Source organism: Stegastes partitus, unplaced genomic scaffold, assembly GCF_000690725.1.
Source record: "Stegastes partitus isolate 25-593 unplaced genomic scaffold, Stegastes_partitus-1.0.2 Scaffold529, whole genome shotgun sequence".
NCBI lineage: Eukaryota > Metazoa > Chordata > Actinopteri > Pomacentridae > Stegastes > Stegastes partitus.
In genome coordinates, this window is record NW_007578260.1 from 237,319 (window position 1) to 257,917 (window position 20,599).

The 20,599-nt window shown below is 40.5% G+C and overlaps 3 protein-coding genes across 4 annotated transcripts in view; 1 reads left to right on the top strand and 2 right to left on the bottom strand.

Annotated features, from left to right (window-relative positions):
* ablim2 (actin binding LIM protein family, member 2) overlaps positions 1 to 1,154 on the bottom strand; it is a 134,323-nt gene extending 133,169 nt beyond the window's left edge. The window contains exon 1 of the mRNA XM_008287939.1: positions 888 to 1,154. Coding sequence (XP_008286161.1) covers positions 888 to 900 — 13 coding nt within the window. The 5' untranslated portion in view covers positions 901 to 1,154. The remainder of the gene's footprint in view (positions 1 to 887) is intronic.
* A 2,432-nt stretch (positions 1,155 to 3,586) lies between these two features.
* On the top strand, positions 3,587 to 16,896 carry zcchc4 (zinc finger, CCHC domain containing 4). Its single transcript, XM_008287952.1, has 13 exons — positions 3,587 to 3,761; positions 4,208 to 4,326; positions 4,423 to 4,505; positions 5,596 to 5,868; positions 6,401 to 6,481; positions 11,463 to 11,535; positions 12,655 to 12,805; positions 13,552 to 13,652; positions 14,755 to 14,876; positions 16,080 to 16,155; positions 16,249 to 16,300; positions 16,395 to 16,542; positions 16,649 to 16,896. The coding sequence occupies exons 1-13, from the start codon at positions 3,674 to 3,676 to the stop codon at positions 16,770 to 16,772; spliced, it is 1,491 nt and encodes a 496-aa protein (XP_008286174.1). The 5' UTR covers positions 3,587 to 3,673; the 3' UTR covers positions 16,773 to 16,896.
* LOC103361762 (nuclear factor 7, ovary) lies at positions 6,489 to 11,283 on the bottom strand. Of its 2 annotated transcripts, XM_008287951.1 has the most exons (7): positions 11,223 to 11,283; positions 10,588 to 10,809; positions 9,424 to 9,519; positions 9,088 to 9,324; positions 8,964 to 8,983; positions 8,748 to 8,878; positions 6,489 to 7,591 (listed from the first exon to the last, which is right to left on the bottom strand). In XM_008287951.1, the coding sequence occupies exons 2-7, from the start codon at positions 10,798 to 10,800 to the stop codon at positions 6,993 to 6,995; spliced, it is 1,296 nt and encodes a 431-aa protein (XP_008286173.1). In that variant the 5' UTR covers positions 10,801 to 10,809; positions 11,223 to 11,283; the 3' UTR covers positions 6,489 to 6,992. The 2 variants fall into 2 exon arrangements, with proteins under 2 accessions (XP_008286173.1, XP_008286172.1); XM_008287950.1 differs by lacking the exon at positions 11,223 to 11,283 and having other exon boundaries at positions 10,588 to 10,968.
* Positions 16,897 to 20,599: the final 3,703 nt, after the last annotated feature.

Genomic DNA, 20,599 nt, shown 5'->3' on the forward strand with positions numbered 1-20,599 from the left:
AACAATAATCACTGGTTACCAACATGGAGCCTTAAAGTCCTTGGAAACAGCTCTTTAATTGAGTATGAGCTCATACAACAGTATTAAATTCCCTAATTATTAATAGATCATAATGATCAAAATAGTTATTCCAGAGCTGTAACAGAATCTGCCATTAAACAAATATGCACTAAGTCTTACCAATGTTTATTTACCACCACGCCCCATGCTTACTTACTCATTATTTAGAAGTTGTGGAACTCATGTTCTGACTTTACAGACTACACACATTTATTTGCACATGTAAAACACAGTGCACTCGCTGCAGGACTTAACAGTCCACATGCCTCGACTGAAGATCAGCCTCTCGTTACAGATATTGGGGATCCTCCTCGGGGGGACAAAGCCAGCTGTGGCAGCAGCCCACCAGGAGTCAGGCCTGCTGAAGACAAACAGCCATGCCTCTCCAAAGCAGGAGTGACTGCAGAGCCACCAAAGGCACCGTGGGCGTCTCCAATTTATAATACGTCTCTGATTTGCTCGCATGGCAGGATTTATCACAGGGGCACATTTGGAAACTGTGTGTTAATATCAGAAATTAACCTTAACTGTGGTAATCAGGGTGCATCCTGATGATGCTTCACGTGCAGAGAATGGCATTTTGTGGTGCTTTAACCCATTTAAAATACAGGTTAAAGTGTGCATTTCACACATTTGGATATTGTGGTGATGCCAAAAGAAAACAAAAATAGCATAAAGTAGGAGAAAGCAGCAAAATAACTCAGATTTGACCAACACAGCTGGATTCTATCAGGATCCTTATTCATATATTACAATAAATACAAATGGGGTTGCTCCTATCAATTATCACAATAAAGGCAGTGTACTCCACAACAGGGCGCTCTTACCAGTGCTGCTCATGGTGCCAGTCAGATGTCTTCTCCAGTCAGATGATGCACAGTAAATAAGCCACTATCCACATTGACAGTACATGGATGATGCCCGCAGCCGCAGAGCGCACGAGCCTCAGTGCAGCCAGCAGAATGAATGAGAGGAGATGTTTACAGTGGAGGAGACAGAGAGAGAGAGAGATCTGCCCAGAGAGCGACTGTCCTCTGACTGCTGAGGCCGCACACAGCTCCACAAACAGCCGCACTGCCAAGACAATGTCCTGCATACACTGCAGGGCTGCGCTGCCTCCCTATACAGCAGACGGTGCAGGTTGGGTGTGGGCGCACGGTGGAGGAACGCGACTGGAGTCAAGCTGGAAGGAAGACAGAGCAGAGTTTCCGGTGGGACATTTCAAAATAATGCATCATCTTGAAAGTTGATCTCTTGTTGGAATTAGGGAAGTCCAGTTTATTAAATCACAATACTACTATTAAAACTTATCTAAGTGAAGTGTTCAAATATTGTTGCATTATTTGAGCTGCATATTATAAAACTTAAAAAGGAATATGCGCATATTTTAGGGAGAAAAACGCACATCATCATAAAATCTGCTTTTTAAAAATTTTTTATTTTATTTTAGCCACAACTGATCTTTCTAATACTCTGTGGGCTACTCTAACTTTGTGTCAGTTTTTGTTGTTGCCTTTGTTGTTATTATTGTATTTTAGTGGTGCAAATTATTCAAATCATCCTGAATGAATCCACTGCACATGCACATGTTAGACCATATAAAGGAATTTAAGTCAATTGCCACACATTATATGAAAAATAAAATTTAGCTTATGAAATCAGAGGTTTGTTAAGAATTGGACATTTGGAATCTGCAAACTTTTCGAGATCAGCTCTGGAAGATTTAATTTTAAAGAATTAAATTAAATTAAAAAAAAGCTAAACTTCTCTTTTAGGTTGACATTTAACCACTAATCCAAGAGGCTTCCTCAGTTCTGTGCTTTATGCAAGCTACATATTATTACCATGACCTGGAAGACTGAAAATCTACAGCAGACATATTTTAGAGATCATTGTTTTCTTTGTTTCTTTCCTCAAAATTTTGCTCTTTAAATCCAATATGTTCACATTTATTATTTCTTTCTTGATGCTTTCATTTTGAAGGAGCCCATCCAAAACCTCCTGCCTTATGTTAGGTAACAGCAGGCGTTTGTCTGTGTGTAGCTTCAGCATCCAGCAGGCTGCTCCAGAGCAGAGTCCTCGGCCTGACAGCGCCACTGCGCTGGGGACGCTGGGGAACATGGGAGTTGTAGTCTTTTAGTAAGAAGGCGGCTATTATAATAAGCAACGTGCTGCTGCTTTTGGACTACAGTCCTGCTCGATGTAAACAAACTGCATTGTGAAAGAGACAGTAACAGAACTGTATATGAATGAATTTATATAAAGCCCATAGCATTAATCATTTAGTCTGTACAGTGTGTTCTTTTACATCATAATGTTGATCTTACCTACCAAAAGTGTTGACCTATTTCAGCAAACTGATTTATTTATTATATATATTTATTTATTTACATTGAAATTGGACACACTTACAGACATATATATTTTTTAAATAATTTTTATGCCCCCCAAATCATTCTAGATTATTTAAAATAGAACAATTAAGAAAAAATACATGTATTTTGGTATTATGTATGTTAATTAATTTATATATTTTTTAAAAACAAAACAATAGATTACATTTACAAAACAACATCTCAGCAGAAAGCCAGACTTTTGTCACCTTGCATATTAAATTATTTCATTGAGTTAAGAAAAAAAAATTATACATCACAATTTTGTTATAATTTCCTTTCACCAAAAAATAGGTGTAAGCCCAGTTTAGTCGAAATTCAGTGTCTGAAAAACAGAACAATAATCAAATGAATGCAATAACATGTCGTGCCAAAAAGTGATCGCCTGCCAAAAACTGATCAGCACCATCAGCAGGATTCTTGTCAAAGTTGTATTGCCCAGTTTATATACGTCTACAGATGCTTTTATCCAAATGAAACAGTCATAACCTGCAAATACACTGAACTTTATGTCTGGGATGATAGTAAAAGTGAGCCTTTGTAAAACTTTCATATTCTTTGTAACCAAATAACTGTGACCAGTAAAATGTTTGGAGTTTATAATGTCATCAGGCCAGACATTTAGGATTGTTATAAGCAGCACTCTAGTATCTGTTCCGATGTTTAGGCCCATTCTATTTGGCATGTTTATTATCCTTGTTTATTAGTTGTTGTTTATTTATTGTTTATAATATGATTTACAGATGGGTTCTTTGTATATACAATAAATAAAATATATCTTTGGGCTTCAACCCTGAATATATAACCCTTATGAATGAAATCAGGTCAGTCTGACGCATTAATAGAATTACAGTCACAGTAAGGACTACAAACTATTTTTGACAGATAGAAAATGGTATTATATGAGTTGAATTGGTTCTTTAACTCTATTTTGATTGCATTTGGCAACTGTAAAACAACTGGATTGGTCATAAACTTGGACACAGATTGGGCAAAATAACGCAAAAAGACATGACAATAATTAGTTTTTGCAGACGAGCCCTTTTAGACGCGACACCGTCTCTGTTTTGCTTTATGGCTGACGAGATTTCTGTGCGACAACATGCCCGTGACGTTTAATGTGTGCGACTGAAACCGGCATGGCTTCCACTCGTCAGACTGAGCCACACTCGTGTTAAGGATTTTAAAGTAAAATTAACTACCTGCGTAAAGGTCACGACATGGATCTATCCGAGGAACACGATGACAGTTTTGGAATAGAAGTTATTATAGCAGAGGGTGGGAAACCAGCGCCATGTTGTCCGCATGGTGAGTATAAACGCAGCTACGGGGTATGAAGCTGCGCAACACCAGACTGCCTTGGGAAATCACTTGTTTTAAAATTGCGTTGCTTTTTAAAGTTTCTACACCGGTTGACCAAAAAATAATAATGGCATTATGCGATTAAGTGAAGTGTTTAAATACATTCGGCATGTGTATTTACCACAAAGCAACTCAAATTTCTGAGACTAGCAACTAAAATTTGCACTGCCAGCCATAGGTGTTATACTTTGACAGAGCTACACTAGGTGTGTGTGTGTGACCTGTGGGCCTGATATTAAGGCCGAATTGTTGCTAAGTTCATTCTCCCTCCTTAAGATTCGTTTATGCCTATTTGTGTTAGCTTTTAGGGGTTTTCATTCACAATAAGAATTATTTTCGATGGAGTTTGGCTTACCTTCTTATGCAGTGTCACATCACATGTGTTCCTCCAGGTCCAACCTTGCTGTTTGAGAAAGTCTGCAAAGGAGGCAAAGAAGGCAGGAGGTTTTATGCCTGCTCGGCCTGTCGAGACAGAAAGGACTGCAACTTTTTCCAGTGGGAAGATGATAAGGTAGGCTCTCTGGATCAGTATTTGTAATTTACAACAATATACCTGACATTAAAATGATCATACAAACCAGTTACTTTTAACTTGCTTACTTCAAAGGTGTCAGAGGTCAGGCTGTTGGCCAGAGAGGCAGAGAACAAGTCAATGAGGCCTCCTTTCACCCAGCAGGAGTACTGTAACAGGTGAGAAGTCAGCTGCAGCTCATTATGGCCTCAAACAAAGAAGAGGGTTGTCTATAGTGGTCCTTATTCATGATGAACATCACAGTTCAGCAAGCTGTTAAGTAATAAAAACTTGATTTGTTTCATCGAGAAAGATCCTTTAATACACATTAATGCAAAATTTAAGCTGGTGCCGCTGGTGGTTGACAAATAAAATGCTTATATGTCTTTGTTAACTCATAAACAAGACAAATTATACACCAGATAGCTACATTATGCAGCATTTTGAGCTTGATTTATTGTAAAGCTGACTTTGTTCAGGATTTAATTGGATGTAAATAGGGCTGCACAACATATGGTGCTGGCAATGATATTGTGATGTGCTCGTGTACAGTTGTGAATAGCAATGTAAATTAACTTAAACACATAATGCTACAACTTTATTTGCAGCTGGATACAAAATTAAAATAGTTTTCCATGTTCTATGACTAGAGAAGAGAGAGAAGTCTGTCTGATTAAACATTTTATTCGGATTTAAAGGATCTTGCAGTATTTTTATACTTTATTTACAAGACACAGGCTTTGTTGACATGCAAATTCCACATGTGCGCAGCAAAATAGATGAGGAACAAGAGCGAAACACTGAAAGGAAGATTTGGTTACATAAAAACTTTGTGACAATACTGCAGCTACAGAAAAGAATGTGTAGACCGTGTGTCTTGTAATTATTACCACTACACAAGGCAACACGACTTATTTGTTTGACTATTTAAATTAGCTCTGTCAGACCAGCACAGTCAGATTTGAATGCCATCTACAACATAACACTATTTGTGGAAGCCAGTGTTATATGTCATATGCAAAAGGTTCCAAGTAGCTTTTTCATTCTTTCAATTTCTGTGCAGATTGAGTCCCCAACAGATTCACACAATGCTTTTCAAATAGGCTTTCCTTGCAAAACAATACAAAATACAATATGCAACGTAATTATTTTTCCATTTTTGTGCAGCCTTGTTTGTAGTGTTAAATCAGCTCAGGCAAATTCAAACCCTCACAGAAAAATAGGGAGTATTGACTGACTTTTCCACTTGTCTTTAAACTTCTCCATCAGGTTTCGAAAGTTCGCCTCCCTCCCTCTTGATGAGAAGAAGTTCTGTCATGACTGCCAGATTCTGCTGCTGCCAGTGGAGCACGCCGCTCACGCTGCTCACAGATGCGTGGCCATCATGGCGGCTCAGCTGAGGAGGCCCAGCGTGCTGCTGCGTCCTCTGGACAACAAGAAGAGCAACGCCCAGTACCTTTTCACCGACCGCAGCGCACGCTTCCTGCTGGACACCCTCGCTGGTCTGGGATACAGGAAGGTGCTGTGTGTGGGAACACCCAGGTGAGTTAGAAGATATCCGAACATTTGTATAATGTCTGTCTGAACACCTTGCTCTAACTCCTAACAGGGGAGGACTTCTCTGGAGATTTTATCAATTTTGGCCATAAAAGGAAAGATTTTCTAAAGTTCCAAAAGTTGAGAAAACGATAGAACTTGTAGTCATAAAAGTAGGAATTATGATGCGTCATCATGACAATGTCTGTCCAGCTATGAGAGATTTCCCTTCTGAGACACTTGAGAAATACAGAACTGGAGCCAAAAGCCAACGATGAGCCACAAAAACTTATAATAGCAATGAAAGTTCTTCGAAAATTGAGTTCATCGGAAGGTCAGTGCAGTTTTTTGAGATGGTGTATGTGCAGGTTTTTAATATATGAGCGATTTCAGACGAAATTTCTCAATTTATTCAATCATTTTATTTGATTTTGGTTACAAAAAAACATTCAAAACAGAGAGATTGACATATTTTAAACATTTACAAATCATTAAAAAAAAAATTATTCTGAATAATGATTGTTTGTGTTTGTGTCAGACTGCAGGAGCTGATCAAGCTGCGAAACCTGGAGCAGAACAACGAGCCAATGAAGAATCTGCTGCTGGACATTGACTTCAGGTAAATCTGTCGTATTTGTATCCTGCTGTGTTTGTAGCGGAGAACTAGGAATTCGCAGAGTTTTTCAAAATACCTGGCAGGTAGGACATTTACAAAATCTCAGAGTGGATCTAGTCTGTCTCTGATCCAAAGTGGCTCTATGATGAGGAGATCAGGGCTCTGTTGGGTTCAGAACATTCTGCTTTTGGCTGATGATGGCTTTTTGTGACTCTGGCTGGCGGTTCGGTGCTTGTTGTCCTGCTGTGGAATGAAGTTGGGACCAATCAGATGTCTCTCTGATGGTACTGAGTGATGGATAAAAATCTAAAGTACCATCTAAAACATTTGCACTGTACATGGATGGAAAACACGCATCATATTTAGACATGGATACAAAACATTGTTGCTTTGATAAGGAGTTAAAGTGGCGGAATGGCAGTACAGGAAAGAATGTATGATATATGAGACCCGAATAGTCTGTTAACTCCTTTAGCTGTCAGGCGGTACTGGATAGTCCACATCATTTTCCACTTCATGGAGAACCGAGGTGACAGAACTCCAGGTGGTTCGACCAGATCTGGTTCTCTGGTGGTTTCAGGAAGCGCACTGCCGGATACAGAGGCTGAGTGAACTGGTGATGAGCTCTGTCGAACACCGGCGTCAAGGCTGCCGAAAACCTCTGCAGGACCACCATGTTGTCCGCATCATAAAACATCAGCTGGCCTTTATCGTAGTTCACCCACACTCCCACCCTTCCCAGCGGGGTCTGTCCGACGCCCTGACACGCCACGTTCCGGTCGTTGTGCCAAGCAGACAGATTCCTGTTGCGGAACTCGATGCACCACGAGTTGCGGTTCCGGCCCAGTTTGGCGCCCTTGTCGCGGCCCTTCCTCTCCAGGCTGGCGTAGGCCACGCCCACAGCCCAGGCGGAGCAGCAGTGCACGTCCACTTCCCAGTAACTCTGGCCTGCTGCGATGGGGGACGAGCCCAGAGCGCAGCACACTTTATCAAACTGTAGAGGATGTTCTGGAGCAGAACGAGGAGAGCCAGAGAAGGACAAGCTCCGCCCCTCTGGGGTCACCATGATCTGGGCGTGGCAAGTCTGCCTGTCAATCATAGTAGGGGTGGAGTCTGAAATGAAAGAGTGTACTCAGTATTACTGCGTGAACACATGCAGCATGTTGTGTTCTATTAGCATCACAACATGAATCCATAATTCTCTTTTTTGTTTCCTTTCGGGAACACAGTTTGAAACCGTTCTGATAAAGCAGCGTGTACCATGAGACAGCAGAAATGTATCCACTAGTATAGATTTAGCTAAACTGTCTCTTGGTAGGTGGTTGTTTTATTGTCTTCATTTGTGTGTTGGTTGTTTGACTGAAGCAGATCAGCTTCATATTCTATGGTGATATAAAAGGTTTGGTGAACTTTGTAGGCTACATTTTTATTGGTGCAACAAATGCATTTCTGGCACTTTCTTAGGGAAAGAAATTACCCAACTGTGGTGACAACACTGAGTTTTGGTTCTGATGGCAAAACAAGAATCTCTGAGGAGCATTTGAAATGCTAATCCACATACACTTTAGAATCAGACCAAGCTTTTGATGCCAACTTTAAATGCTTGGCCAAGTCCCAAAGCGCCTCATAAACAATGTTGGGTGCCGGTCACCACATACTGAAGCACCCTTCTGACCACCAGTTAGAGGATCTGTCTCTCTGATTTCCTGGTGGCCACAGCTCCGACTGTTATAATAAAATATTATCTTTTCGGGCTGCTGTCATAACCAGACAACACCCTGAGTTTAGCTCTGGCTTACCACAGACTTAGTGTATGAATAGCCATAATTAGCAGTGGATTTATGTGCCATTTGTCATTTGGACCAGGGAAAGTGTGCAACAAAAGGCTGCTAGCTGATCATAAAACATTAGCAGGAAAGATTTTATCAACACATGTGACAAAATGATCAGTGCAACTGAATAATTTTTCCCAATTTTCACTCGTAAATGCAACGAAAATCTCAACACAACAGACTAACAGTACAGTAAAGAAAGGAGCATGTTTTGATGGGATGTATTTTAGCTGAATAAAACAATAATGCTCAGGTTGAACCAATTCCTGATCCTAAGAGTTGAGAGTTGATGCATTTTGAGACTCATTGCATGCACCTTTTCGAAAAATAGTTGGTTTAGATGACATTTCCTGTTCTCTCCTGGTCCAGTGAACCAACCTTCACTCCCCCTGCTGCTGTAAAAGATCTATATCACATAGAAATAATCGTCTCAGTACCTAACAGTAGAGTCTTCCTCTGTAACTGAGCCTTCAGGTTTCTGGAGATGGAGGCGAGTGTTTTAAGAAGCATCTCGAATCTCTCTTTATTCAGTCCGATTTCCTCCTCGGATGTGTCGGGCTTCTTGGGACTGGAGGAATGATCACACGGATTACAGTTACAGCAGTACAGGACAGAGAGCTGAAATCTTTCCACCTAGTACTACAGCATATTACCTCAAACTCTCAGAGTAACCCTTAAGAGGAGACACAAGCAGAAACACTCGTTTAAACAACAGTAAGATGCCTTCAGGTGCTGTATTTTTAAAACAGGGGTTATTGATCAGTACGCGAATCAGACCTTCCCATCTTCCTCTGCTCCGGGGCTCCTGCTCAACACTCTCTGGGTGCCGACGATGCTCTCTGCGACCTGGTCCAGGTGCTGCTTCCAGTTCTTCAAAACCTGGTCCAGCCTGGTCCTGGTCCGCCTCAGGTCCAGCTCCAGAGAGTCCAGGACAACCTGCTCGTCCTGCTTCAGGACGCGACGCATGTTCTCGAAGCGCTCTCGGACCTGCTGCTTCATCACCTCCGTGGTCCTCTGCAGGGAGGAAAGGTGTGCAGATATTACAAAGGATTTCCTATACATCATCACAGCCTCTCCTAGTAGACTGTTTTAAGGACTTGGTTCTAAACTTACAGAGAGATCTGCTTTGCGTTTCTTCAGAGACTCGATGTGGGCATCAGTCTTGGATTTCTCAGCCTGCAGCTCCTCCATACGTCTGGATAGCTGCTCCTGTACACAGCAGGACCGTCTCGCATCATAAAAGACTTTAGATCTCTGATGTCAAAGTTGCTGCTGATTACAACAAACAGTCGTCCTCAATTGTATTCATACCCTCCTATTAAAACAGGGGTGGGCAATCCTGGTCCTCAAGGGCCACAGTCCTGCATGTTTTAGATGTTTCCCTCTTCCAACACACCTGATTCAAATGATCAGGATCGTTATCAGGATTCTGCAGAGCTTGATGATGAGCTGATCATTTGAATCAGGTGTGTTGGAAGAAGGAAACATCTAAAACATGCAGGACTGTGGCCCTCGAGAACCAGGATTGCCCACCCCTGCATTAAAAGAATGAAATAAACAGCTGTCACTGACAAAAGTTGAAATTGACAAAAGTAATAACAAATAAAAATGTAATGAAAATCATGACATTGCTTTTGAATTGTGGTTCAATGGAAATATTTTTAAGCAAACAAGCATGATGGGACCCATAAGCGAATATTTTGTTGAACAACCCTTTGAGTCAATCAAGTGTTTTCTGTAACTCTCAGACAGACTTCTGCACCTGTTGACAGGTGTTTTGATTTCACTGCTCCTCAGCAAAGTGTGCTAATTTTTCCGGGACAGTCTTGTTTGTTTTTTTTAAATATTCTTTTCAACCACAGTTCAAAAGCAGTGCCCTATTTCACTAAATTATAATTTAGCAAATTTTTATTTATTATTACTTTTTTCAGTTTCTAGTTATTTCAGTGACTATTGTGAATGTTGTTTTCTTTAATGGAAGGATATGAATACATTTGAGGACGACTGTGGCAATGCCTGCTTCAACCTTCGTGTGGACACCTGATGACACACTTCCCTAGTTTTTATTGCTCTTTTAAGACTTTTTTAGTTTTGTGTTTCACATGATAGTATTTTTTCTGCAAAGGTTTTGACTAGGCAGACATCAGAGCACATCTACTTCCAACCTGTGATGCTGCACATAATCATGTCAGTATATTTAGGTAGAGCAGAAAATTCCTGTTTGGAAACAAGTGGTTTGTGACATTTTTAGTCCTGCACATCCACACACATGCTTACCTGAGAGGGCTGTGCAGCTTTGGCCACCTTCCTCTGTAGTTTCGGAGAACGTGGGAAAGGCTGAACAACTCGGTCGCTGCTGGTGTCCAGTGAAGTGAAGCCATCCTGCAGTAGACTGTCGATGCCCACAGAGGGCGCCATGAGATCATTTTGTACTGACTGAGCTGCTGCTGACCGTCCACTACCAGCGTGTGACGACTCTGCAGCTTCCATTTTTGAGGACTGAGGAAAAACAGCAAACATATGTTACGCTTTTATCCGAGAGATTTTCCTCTTTTGCATCATTTAAAGCGTTTTTTGTGTGTTTTCATTTGGCCGTGTTTACACAGTGAACCAGTTGTTCAGGTTTCTGTAACAGCCTGTCTCTTCATGCCAGTTTTACAAAAACATAATCCAGGACTTAATCCTATTTCTGTCAGAGTCAATAGTAACTTTCTTAATGTTTTCCACTTAAGTTTGACAGATGTTGCACTTATACAGCTGCAGAATATCATTTTTTGTTTCTCTAATCAAATAATTTGTTGTTTATGATCACAAAAGCTCTCTGCGTGATCTAAAGGTGTCCATCATGCAGAGTCAAATACTCATTTATACTCTTCAAACGTGATTAAATAATATTTAGAAGTCGTTCTTACCTATAAGCTTCCTGCGCTGTCTCTGCTGTTTGTTTCTGTGAAGAATGTGCAGGCTGGAAGTGCAGCGAGGGTGTGTTCTTGTGTTACAAGCTTCAGCCTGCTGCACACACCTTATTGTAACCTGGATACACAACCTCAGGATCCGCTGTGTGTTTGTGAACGCTAGATAAGTTCAAACTTGTTTTCACAGCCATCTAAAAAAGGAGAGGGGGAAAAAAAAATATTTTATTTCTGTTTCAGATATGCCCAGTTCTACAGCCGGGATGAGTTCTGTCATTACAACATGTTCAACAATCACTTCTTTGGTGGAGAGGTAACAATGGATTTGCATTCCTATTAGTGTATTGTGATATTTAGTTTTTTAGAAATATTTTTTTTAAAAAGTTCTGGAATTTCTAACAAATATGGTGTAACGGAGGCAAAAGACATCTAAAATAGTTTTTCGCTTGTGATCTGGCTTTGCATTCGGGTTTCGTTGCCTCGTGCAGGAGTTACAAGCTTACAGTGTACCTGCTTTTGGTCCACATTGTTCTTTCTGGAGCCAAATTATTTCCATACAAATGAACAGGGTTGCACGATTGTGGTGTGGATGAGGAGCATGATAAATTATTGAGTTTGCAATTATTTATTGATTTTCAAGACTAAGGATTTTTTTATTGTGCTTTTGAATAAACAGCACTTGCTTCGGTGTTGTGCTACGTTCCAGACAATCTCCATTAAAATACGACTTAATCATACCTGAACTCAGTGCTTCTCCAAGAGGCAAAACATACATATAACTATACCCAAAATGTGCCATTTCTTAAACATCTGCTATTTTACTTATGTTCCCTGAACACCTCAGATATCTAGGCAGCTAGAGGCCTCTAGTCTCCCAACAGCTCAGGCTCATGTGTGACCAGAAATTACCATAAAAAGACTGAATTAAGGTGTTCTAATGTCAAATTTACCCAAATTGAGACATTAAATTAAGACATTTTATGTACATGGGCAGTGAGTTGAGCCTTTTAAACATCAGTATCCCAAAGGATCATGTTCATTTAACACTGAGAAGCTAAAATCGTGATTAATAGTCTGTCAATTGTGCTACAACTGACATTGCATTTCTATTTTGCAACCAGTTCTTCCTTTTCATTGTTTTTCATTCGTTTAGCTGTGCACAAGCGGAGCCTGCGTGTCAGGAAAGTTTTGTCTGTGTATCTTTCTGCTCAGAGTGAATAATGTTCTATCTGACAGGTTCTTTGATCAATTTGTTATGGAAAAACCAGAACTGTGCACGTTTTCTTTCACTGTGTCACAGCAATAGAAGTCATAGTATGATTTGTTTGACTTAATTGACCTTACTTCACATTACAATTCCTACAAGGTGACCATTGTGCATGCACGCATAGCAGTGTTGATGCTAAAATGACAAAGCCTGTTCTCTTGTCAGGCCTCCAGTGCAGTCCTGAAGACTTTCCTCTCAGAGTCCGATGGGCAGAAGGTGGTGATGGTGGCTGACCCTCCGTTCGGCGGCCTGGTGAAGCCTCTGGCCAACAGCTTCTCTCTGATATCACAGACCTGGAAGAAGCTGAAGAGCTCTGGTCAGTGTCACAGTGCAACATTTCCATATTCATATACACACAATACTACACAAAGACAGGCCATGATTTAGATGTCTTTTTTTTCTTACTGTCTTATAATAATTAAAAGTTGAATGTATTTGGATATTTTACTATCATATAAAGTTGATTTGACTGACATTATCCTAATTAGACATCTGGCAAAATAGGAACAGCTTGAGCCTAACCTGGTGAATGCAAATTTAAGGGTCACACTTTTTTTGCTCTGTTTTTGGTCTCCTCCAACTCCTGAGAAAAATATCTAGCTCCTTAGCTGTTAAACACTTTAGTGTTTGAGGGTAGCTGTTAACTATCTTTCTGCTAATTGGTGCAAGTGGACGGTGGGTTTACTCACACTTTTTTACTGAAGTCTTCTACTTGCTGATGCTGCTCCTGGAAAAATGATTGTTTACAACAGTAAGTCTGAACCAAAAGAGTAAAATGTGCAGATTGTAAAACCAAAATAGGCTTTAAAAAAACTCAGCAAAACTAATGAGACATGCAGAATTAGTGAGAACTGTTTTTTCCTTTCATTTTACACACAGTAATTTAAAGTGTTTTTAAAGTAAAATGTTGAATACTGCAGCTTTGAGCTCTCATACCAACAAAAAGCATTGTTCTGTTGTAATGTTCTTTGTACTTTTAGCATAATTTAAATTAATCATTCTAAATTCGTTGTGTGACTCTAACAAGCATGTGCTTGTTTGTTTGTTTGTTGGTGTGTGCAGACAGCGGGAACGTTGACCTGCCCATGGTGTGGATCTTCCCGTACTTCTTTGAGCCTCGCATCCTGGAGTGTCTCCCTTCATTGGCCATGTTGGACTACCAGGTACCAGCAGTGCACCACTTTATAGCGCTCAGCTCTTTTAAGCCCTTTCTGAACATAAATATATGATACACACTCATCAATCTGCTAAAGTGACAGCATTCTGTCATGCAGACATATTGTAGTTCCCTTTTTACCAAATGTTCCTCGTGGCTTTAAATGTTTAGCTTTTGCACAGCAGACATTTTCCTTAAATACTATGTTCTAGTAACTAATATCATTAATTGCTACAGTGTATTATTCATTGACACAACCATTATTCATGCTATTAGTACTGTGATATATTATGTCCTTTGTTATAAAATCTGTAAATCTGATCTCACTTAGGAACTCCAAGGCTATTAAATTTTCTTCAGCAGGATTTGTTCAGACAGAAAAGTTGACGGTTGAGTTTTAAGTGGGAAGAAGTGTAGACCGAATCAGTCATCAAGTAGAAGGCAACAGGACTTCTCTTTTTGGTTCTTGAAGACATTTCAGCTAAGAGGCTCCGCTTGCTCTAAAGAAGCAGAAGCGAAGGGAGTCCATGACACCACTTATAGGGTACTTCTAATGCGATATTGAAGTTCCTTACCAGATAGTTGTAACACCTTGAGCAATCCATGACCAGGCAGCTGTTCACACAGGATCATTATCAGGCTTCTGCAGAGCTTGATGATGAGCTGATCATTTGAATCAGGTGTGTTGGAAGAGGGAAACATCTAAAACATGCAGGACTGTGGCCCTCGAGGACCAGGATTGGACATGCCTGAGTTAGTCAGTTAGAACTAAGAGGGGAAATGTCTTCAAGATCCACGAAGGAAAGTCCAGTCACCTTCTACTGAAGAACTTAGGATAAAGACGGAAGACAAGAACAAGTGGTCATTCTTACTGGTCGTGTCAAAAATAACCTTAAATTTTCTGTTAGTATAAACCTTGTTTGTCACGCGTGCTTTAGAGCTGCAGGACAGTGACTCACACATTAATGCTACTACCTGACTGTGACTTCCAAATAACTGCATGCAATTTATTTGTAGAGCGTCCTCTGTCTTTAGGATCATATTTGTCCATTTGAAAGCTTATAAAAGACTACAAACATGTAATCAAATGTGGTTTTATTTCTAACCAGGTGGACTATGACAACCATCCTCTGTATAAACATGGGAAGACAGGCAGGAAGCAGTCTCCTGTCAGGCTCTTCACTAATATTACACCCAGAGATGTTGTCCTGCCAAAAGACGAGGGATACAGGTACCTGAACACTCACTCTATCGGCTCTAAGCTACTACGCGGCAGACACAACTGGAGATTTCAGCTCATCAAGACGAAGACATTTTAAACTGTGTTTGGCGTCAAAGAGCGTGCATTTGTTGGATATGCTAATTAGGCTTTAGCTGTATATAGAGCGTAAAAAGTGCATTTGACAGAGTTTTCTAATATTAAAATGCTTTAAAAGCATCTGGGCATGATATCATTGATTTAGGGTTTGAGTATCAAGTCCAAAATTCTGTTTTTCGATTTATTGTGCAGAATAAAAATATCGTTTTTGATTTAACAAGACAGCTTCTTAATGCAGTAAGTTTAAGCAGCCTTAAAAGAACCCCCAACATTAAATTACATTAAATGGGACTAAATCAGACAGTATGTGATCAGAAACTATGTAAATTATCAGGAATTTGATACCATTTACATGCACACAATAAGTTTCTATAGTTTATTTTAGAGGAAGGTAATACGTTGCTGGGTTTCCATCCAGATATGGTGCAAATTTAATTAATATAATCTATAATTGTTATAGTCATTATGTGAATATTAGGAGTTGGATAGTCGAGCAAAACAGCCAGTGGTACCAGGTTCCATCAGTGCAGTTGAGCCACCACAGAAAAAGAAAAAAAAACTTCATTCAAACTTTAAACGGTCAAAAGAATGTAGAAAACGTTCTAGAAATATTTCATTTTTTTATTATTCTGTGGAAGGCTGCCATTCCTTTCTGATGTTTTCATCCAGTAGAGTAAAGGCTTAAGTGCACATTGAGGTGTCATGCTTCAAGTACATCATCATATTTATTATTTATTGTTTCCATTGCACTTGTCTCATTTTTCTTTTACTGATACGTTAACATTTCTAATCAAGGCTTTTTATGCACATATATATAATAGTACACATACAAACAGGTGGATGGCTTGTTTTCAGCCTAAATCTGTCCTTCACACAAAGTTTAGTTTGGAATAAAACATAACTGGTTGTGATCCAAACAGTCATAAATCTATTTGCCTGCAAATGACATGCCTTATTGCTTTTAAATGTGAATGCAACTCATGTAGAAAACCGAATGTTAATTCTCTGTCACTTTCTGTTTTATGAACTTGAAAAATACACACCAGCATAATTGTGGTGTTATAATGGTGTGGATTTGTATTAATAGGGTGTTGTATCTTCTCTTTGTCCTGTTAGATTCTGCTCTGTATGTGAGAGATACGTTTGGTCCCTGAACAAACACTGCGCTAAATGCAACCTCTGCCCATCCAAGGTATAGAACTACTGCACATCCATTTTATTTTGAAACTCCACGGCAGTCCGTTGAACCTTCTGTATACGCTGTGTTTTCTCTTGGTGTCTCCAGGACGGTCGTGAATGGAAGCACTGCTCAACATGCGAGAAATGCGTGAAACCATGTACGTCAATCAGCTACAGTAGGAGAGACGCATTTTTAAGAAGTCTTTTTATTTGCTATTGTTCAGTGAATTTATTCAAATGTCCTCATTAAAGCGTGGAAGCACTGCCAGTCCTGCGGTCGCTGTGCCCTCCCGGACCACCCATGTGGCCGCGGGGAAGGAAAAGAAGGCTGTTTTAACTGCGGCAGCCTGAAGCACAAACGCAAATCCTGCCCTCTCAGAGACACGCACAGGATCAACAGGTGAGGCCGAGAAAAAGCCCCAAGAGGTTAAATACGTTCACCGTGCCAGTGCGGTTTAATATCCGCATATCTTAACCCTGCGTCTCTCTGCGTTTTGCTCTTCCAGTTATCGGCCCAAAGCCAAGAGAGGAGGCAAAAATGTTCCCCGTCCTCCGTCCTTTAAGCCTAAAGCTAAGAGGAAGTCTGGAGCAGCTCGCAGAGCAAAGAAGTTGGCTGCTCAGTCGACGTAATTTCAGCAGTCACGCAATGTCTCGTCAGCTGTGCAGCCCCAAGCAAGCGGTACATCTATTTAGAGCCAAATGGTTGATGTTAACAGTGTCGGATGTAGAATAAAAATCATTAATAAAGTGAGAATTTGCTTTGAATTTTTATTTACATGGTGAACTGATGGCAGAAGTTGCTCTTTATTGTGTAGATAGCAGTTCATGATCTTGGTCATGTCTGTTTTTATTTATTTTCACAATCAACTCTGTACTTTTTAAGTTGCCGGCTGTGTATTTGAACGGAAGTTTTAACCACCTGGGGGCAGCTTAGCAACCTGCAGGAATCTACATGTGAGGGACACTTGGTAAGTAAGTTTTGACGTTAACTCAGACTGTGCCAAAACGACAACACATAGTGGTGACTAAACATAACTCCAGGTCTTTTGGCAGGTAGGAAATACAACAATAGAGGTTTGTCACATTAGCCTGTGTGGAGAAATTTTACGTTGAAATTGCCGATGTTCTGGTCCGGTCGTCACAAAGAATAAAATATAAATCACACTACGGGAGAAGTATCTCAGACTTTCCCCGTAGCAGAGCAAATCTGTGTGGCACGACTGGACATCTAGAACCATCACACTATTTGCCCAAGTTGCTGAACAGAACAGGTTTTAAAAAAAAAAAAATTTTAAAAAGTTGCCGATGTTAGAGAGGAGACTTGCTCAACAATCTGTATTTGTCTTCTCTGAGTTTAACCGGTAAATGTCAAGATCCACACCACAGTTTTTTAAGGGCTGGTCAGAAGTATGTACCCTGAAGTAGGTCTTTTTTTAATACCCCGGAAACAGCCCTGAAAGAGGTTCTACAAGGACATTTTTTGGGGGTCAAAACATGCAAAAATGTTCAGGTGTCTTGCATTGGAAAACCTTTTGTTTTAATTTTAAAACAACACAACTTCAAGGTGTTGGAGATTATTTTAACCTGTTTTATGTGACCTAGAGGTTTCTTGTCTTGCGTTTTGCTACAGTTGTCATGGGTGCTGCTAAGCCCAGGATGCAGAGATGGTGCCCCTTGAAAACTGTGCTGATGGTATGCTTTTGAGGGAGCTGAGTACCGCCATTAAAATAGCAAATTCAACAGCAGAACCAAGCAGTGCTGCCTTATCGCACAGTTCAAACCTAGAATCTAGGGAGCCTATTACAGCTAATTTAGGGCAAAGGGGGGTTATACCCTATTCAGATTACCAGGCTTCTACCCCAAGTCTACATCCAGTAAGTCAGACGAAGGGATTTCATCAAACATTTGGAGAAAATTATGATTATCTTTGACCGGAACACGGACTCAGAAAAAAAAGAAGAGAATAAATAGAATAGATAACTAAAACAATCACTCACACAACATCCAATCACTGATTCATGCAGCATTTTAAAACATCACACACTCCCATCAGTACCAAATATACTCAGGCCAGTACAATAGGACAGTCAAATGTTAAAACATTGCACTTCCGCCGTCATTGTTCAGTGTGATTATGGCTGTGGGGTAAAAACTGTTCTGGAGTTGTGTGGTGCATGCTTTGATGGACCTGTATCTACGTTCAAAGAGGTGTTGGGCAGGGTGGGATGGGGCTTTAATGATGTTATGTGACTTCTGCAGGCAGCGAGAGGGGAAGATGTCCAGAGCTAGTAGTTGGTGATGTTCTGTGCAGTTTTTATAATCTGCTGCAGAACCTTTTTGTCTGGTGCAGAGCACCTCCCCTATGTCAGAATGCCATGAGTCACAATGCTGTCAATGGTGCTGTGGTAATAGGCCACAAGCAGGTGTTGGGACAGGTTGAGCTTCCTGAGCGTTCTCAGGAAGGTTGATACTATATTGTCTCCTGTGTTGCACTGTGGTACACGTGATTCTTAAGTCTGGGGAGCATTTGATTAAACCCTGATTGTTATTAAACCCATAAAAACTCATCTCACCGGATCAAAGTTGCATTTTAGCCAAAGAAAACGGTCAACCATGACGTTGACACATGAGGAAGTTTAACAGTCTTTAAATGTATTTTAAAAATTAATAAAAATTCATATGGACATGTATGTTAACAAGGTACAAAACTTGATTTTTACTAGAATTTATTATTTCTCAATAAATTCAAAGACCTAAACTGTAATTTAGCAGGTAGTGACAGATGTCTCAGCAATGTGATCACTTCACCAGAACAGGGAATAGTTTATTAGTCAGGTTTCCTTTAACACAGCTGAGAACCAAAACACCTTAACAGTGCTTTTGTGTCTCTTCTGAAAACCTGCCCAACAGACCGACTACAGCTCCAAAACCTTCAGGATCCATTTTCACTGGTTTGACAGCTTTTTTTTCCCCTTTAGTTTTTCTTTTCCTCGTGAGTTATATTCCAGATGTCATCGAAAATGTCTTCAGGACTCTTGAGTTTGACATGCGGAAATCTAACCTGACCACAAGACCTGAGCCAAAAACAGCACACACTGTACATAGTGTCTCATTCTACACTACAGTGGGTTTACCTTCTGCCACCTGATGGCAGTATTGTTTAGGCTTATTCTGTGGTCTCATTATCTCTCACAACATTTGGGTAAAAGGAGATTTCAGTGGTTAATGTTCCACAGGGAACCGTTTGTACCAGACATTCAGTTCTTGAAGCGCACATCCACACTGTGTGTGACAGCTTCCAGTGGAACAGCGGGTGACTTAGAAAGTAGACGAACAGCACATCCTGCCTGAATCATGTACGGTACCGTATATGTTTATGGTGATGATGGGGGGGGGGGAGACAGATCCTTCATGAGTCACACACTGCTGCTTTCAGTGATGTTTACCCAGTCTTGACCAGTGAAGGCAACCAGACACAGGAACTTGTCCCCCCTCACTGTGGATATATACAGTGACTGAGCGATTTTACACTTTTATTTTGACGGCTGCATGAATTCTTCATGGTATGATTCTCTGCAGACAAAAAAAACAGACTGTTTTCTTCATTTTTGCAAACCAAGAGTTTTAACAGGACAAACTCAAAGAAGATGTTAAATGTTTTTTTTCCAACAACTTTGTGCTCGAAACTGATCTTCCACCTTTTTGTTTTGCCATGCAATACTTTGCATTATAGCAGCGTATTACTGCCGTCCCTCCCTTAAAGTTCCACTTACCCTCACATTGGGGCAGCACAAGTCGTAGAGGAAGCAATCCAGTACCTTGATTTAAGAAAGGGTCTTCAGCAGATTACTTGGTGTTAATCGCTGAAGTGCATGATGATGATCTATACATCAGCAACCCTTAACCGTGAACCTGGAATGGACACAGCAATGGGTACCTCAGCACAGCTCAAACCTAAAAAAGGTATCTAACAGGCATTGGTTAAGTTCGAAAAAGGCATCCAGTGGACTTTTGAACAATGCAAAGTTGCAAGACACCAAAAGATGACCAGTTGTGGGCCACCAAATAGAAATAACTGACAAATTTAGAAACACTGAGTAGGATGTGTCTGCAGCACCAGAGGCGGCGCTTTCAGGACCCCAGTTTTAGGACTCATGGTTTTTCTTTCACCTACTGATCAGTCGCAAAGATTTCATTCCTGGATGACAGTTGAATGTAAGTCAAGTTTCTGATGTCTTCAACTGCACGGTTAACCTGGCAAAGTGTGAGAAACTAACTCGTCATTAGGGCGCCGCAAACTGCCACGTTTTAGCTAATGGCTGCTTGATGTAAAACCAACTCTTAGCTTGTGTGCTTATTTATTATTTAGTGGAGCCTCAGATATATTAATGCAGATTAATGTCTCTCTGTCTTTGTCAGGAATTGCTGAGCTCTTCAGCGGTAGGGTTCAGAAGAGG

Coding starts and splice junctions, on each gene's coding strand:
- zcchc4 (XM_008287952.1), top strand. CDS start 3,674: ATGGATCTATCCGAGGAACACGATGACAGTTTTGGAATAGAAGTTATT. Junction 6,482..11,462: donor CTGCTGGACATTGACTTCAG/GTAAATCTGTCG, acceptor TTTCTGTTTCAG/ATATGCCCAGTTCTACAGCC. Junction 16,301..16,394: donor CGAGAAATGCGTGAAACCAT/GTACGTCAATCA, acceptor TCCTCATTAAAG/CGTGGAAGCACTGCCAGTCC.
- LOC103361762 (XM_008287950.1), bottom strand. CDS start 10,830: ATGTTTGCTGTTTTTCCTCAGTCCTCAAAAATGGAAGCTGCAGAGTCG. Junction 9,520..10,587: donor AAGCTGCACAGCCCTCTCAG/GTAAGCATGTGT, acceptor TGCTGTGTACAG/GAGCAGCTATCCAGACGTAT. Junction 7,592..8,747: donor GAGGAAGACTCTACTGTTAG/GTACTGAGACGA, acceptor CTTTCATTTCAG/ACTCCACCCCTACTATGATT.